Source organism: Eurosta solidaginis, chromosome 1, assembly GCF_040869045.1.
Source record: "Eurosta solidaginis isolate ZX-2024a chromosome 1, ASM4086904v1, whole genome shotgun sequence".
Taxonomy (NCBI): domain Eukaryota; kingdom Metazoa; phylum Arthropoda; class Insecta; order Diptera; family Tephritidae; genus Eurosta; species Eurosta solidaginis.
The window spans coordinates 367,963,799-367,966,516 of record NC_090319.1 but is presented as its reverse complement, the minus strand read 5'-3'; the positions used below and the strand labels follow the sequence as shown (position 1 = coordinate 367,966,516).

General features: G+C 39.7%; 1 protein-coding gene across 1 annotated transcript; it reads left to right on the top strand.

Moving 5' to 3' along the window:
• The first annotated feature begins 325 nt into the window (after positions 1–325).
• On the top strand, positions 326–2,336 carry LOC137244962 (insulin-like growth factor-binding protein complex acid labile subunit). The gene has a single exon (XM_067774809.1). It carries the CDS (start codon positions 518–520, stop codon positions 2,237–2,239), a length of 1,722 nt encoding a protein of 573 aa, XP_067630910.1. The 5' UTR covers positions 326–517; the 3' UTR covers positions 2,240–2,336.
• Positions 2,337–2,718: the final 382 nt, after the last annotated feature.

Sequence of the window (2,718 nt, the reverse complement as noted above, 5' to 3'; positions counted from 1 at the left end):
TTGCACTATTAGTCTTACTGATTCCAATTAGTGTTTTCCTATAACACAGTTGACTTTCTTGCTCAATAAGACAATTGACTACTGAACTGCTTCGTGGCTTATGAGCGGTTATTCATTTTACGAAGCATGACTATGTAAACGTGTTTTTGTGGATATAAGTGCTTGGTATTCTTTGTTTGTGTACGCACTAATACTCATTTTTTGGTTAGTCAACTAGTAACCTTAAAAGATGAATAATTGCAGCTCACTGATACTGATAAGGCGGGCAAAAAGCTGTAATAACGACTTAAAAGTAAACAAAGCGCTTTAGTTTATTCTTAAAATGCAAATTCAGCGGGCAATTAAAAATCAGTCAGCATTAAGGCTAAAGTAAATCTTAAAAAAAATTAGATCATATTAATTGATTTCAATGTGATCTTTGCTTGAGTGTCAAAACGGAAATTTTCGCATAAAAGAATTTGCACTAAAGTCATTTTTTTTTAAATAAAAATTAAAGAACGCTTTGGAGTTGAAGAAAATGTGTGTGGAAAAACTAAAATATACTGTGTTCATATGCTATGTGCTAATCGCAGTGCAGTGCCGCGTCACGCCAAATGCCGACGCGCTCCAATTCAACCTCACCGAAAGCTGTGACAACACCCAAATTTTCTTTTGCACTTTGACCAACATCACCGTCAGACTTAACGATCCGCTAATCGTGGCAAATGCCACAGCACCGCAGCTGTATGAGCTGGTGGTGCGTGATTCGTTATTGGCACGCTTTCCAAGCGCTCTTCTCGCACAAGCGCCCGCTTTACGCTCGCTATTGATGCATAATTGCGGCCTCAATAGGCTGACCGCTTATGATTATCCAAAAGGGCATCCTCTTAAGAGTTTGATATTGCAAAAGAATCGATTTTCGGATGTACCCGAAAAGGCGTTCATTACCATTTACGAATTGGAGGAGCTACAGCTTGGACGCAACACCATACATATGGTGCACCAGAATGCTTTCGATGGACTGGATAAGCTGCGTTATCTCGATTTACAACAAAACGATATACGCGAGTTACCCAAGTCGGTGTTTGATGATCTCATCAACTTGGAGCATATAGATTTGAGTAGCAATAATATTGAGCTTATCGTTAAGCGAACATTTGCACAAAATACAAAATTGCAAACTTTACTCTTGGGTGATAATAAGTTCACTGAGTTCGCGGCGAACGCGTTGGAACACTTGCCGCATCTACATTTGCTCGACATAAGCAATAGTAATGTGGATGAATTGAGCTTGCAATCGGTTGATACGCTACTGTTATCGGGTAGTACGTTGAGTAGTGTTGTTATTGCGGGGAGCGCTGTTAAAGTGCATGCTGGCAATAATCAGCTGACGAGCTTGAATATTGGTGATAAGCTAAGTGTACGTGAATTGGATTTACATGGCAATCGTTTGGAATCGTTGGAAGATTTGGTGGGTATGTTGAATCTGCAACGTTTGGATGTATCACGCAATCAATTGCAATCGTTGCGCACCTCGCATTCACCGCTCTACTTACCGCTGCATAATTTAGTGCATCTCAACTTGGCCTCTAATCAATTGCAGAATTTGTCTGCAGAAACTTTTGTACTCTTACAAAAGCTAACACATCTCGATTTGGCTTTCAATCATTTGTTGCGTTTGGATCAACGTCTTTTTGAGCCGCTCGTTAATCTTGAAAAGTTTTATATTGAAGGCAATGGTTTGCATTTCTTTGATTATGAGCAATTTGTTGCTGCGCATGCCTACCTCAAAGAGTTTGGCATGTTCGAAAATTATTGGGAATACCGTTATATGCGTACGATGTCTGCCTTTCTGCAAGACAAAAACATACAACTGCCTGTACGCTTCACTTCAAATAGCTATAGCAACAACAATGGCGCTAATGTTCTCGATGCTACTTTGAATTTGGCTGATAAGGTCGCCGCTCATCATCGTTACGCTTTTACCGGCAGCAGCAGTTCTATGGATGATTTTGACCAGTTGCACGCTGAGGGTGCAACAGTTGACGCCGATCTCACTGGCATTCATCCATATTGGACGACACGTGATGTTCTTACTATGGTTATATTGTTGTTGGTATTTTTGATATTGTTGCTGCAATTAATTACTTTTTGTCGCGAAGAAGAATGCCTACCGAATTGTTGCAATCGAATAGCGCGGAATGCGCATGCAAATCAGAGACAGCGTTTGGATGAGGAAGAAGAGGATTCAGAGGTGTAGTGTTGGACGCCTAGATTAATTTTGTAAAATAACTTTAAAATAAAGCTTTGATTTTGTTAAGTTTTAGCAATAAAAAAAAAATTCCTACAAACTATAACAGGTTATCCATTTTTTTCGGATATGTGCTTCCAACATAGAGAAGACGACAGAGCTGATAAAGCTTCTATAGCCTTACATTGCTACCAGATAAGTATGAGCGACCCAGCAGTCCTATTGTCGATGGTGTAATCATGCCACAAGAGCCCTAGAGACGATGCTCAAACACAGTAAGAAATGAGCTCACAAGCCGAAGATGGCACTGTGGCTACACTGAAAGAAAATGACTGACAAAATCAACGGGAATACGGGTCAATTCAACCGAAATTTCTGTCAATTTTTATCCATCGCAACTAGATGTTGAATCAACTGCGCACAAATCGTTGATTCGTAATTGACCGTTTTAGTAGTCAAATGAACAAAAAAAGTTGTATATAAATGTA

What these genes read in the sequence shown, in the direction of transcription:
- LOC137244962 (XM_067774809.1), top strand. Translation starts at nt 518, where the DNA reads ATGTGTGTGGAAAAACTAAAATATACTGTGTTCATATGCTATGTGCTA.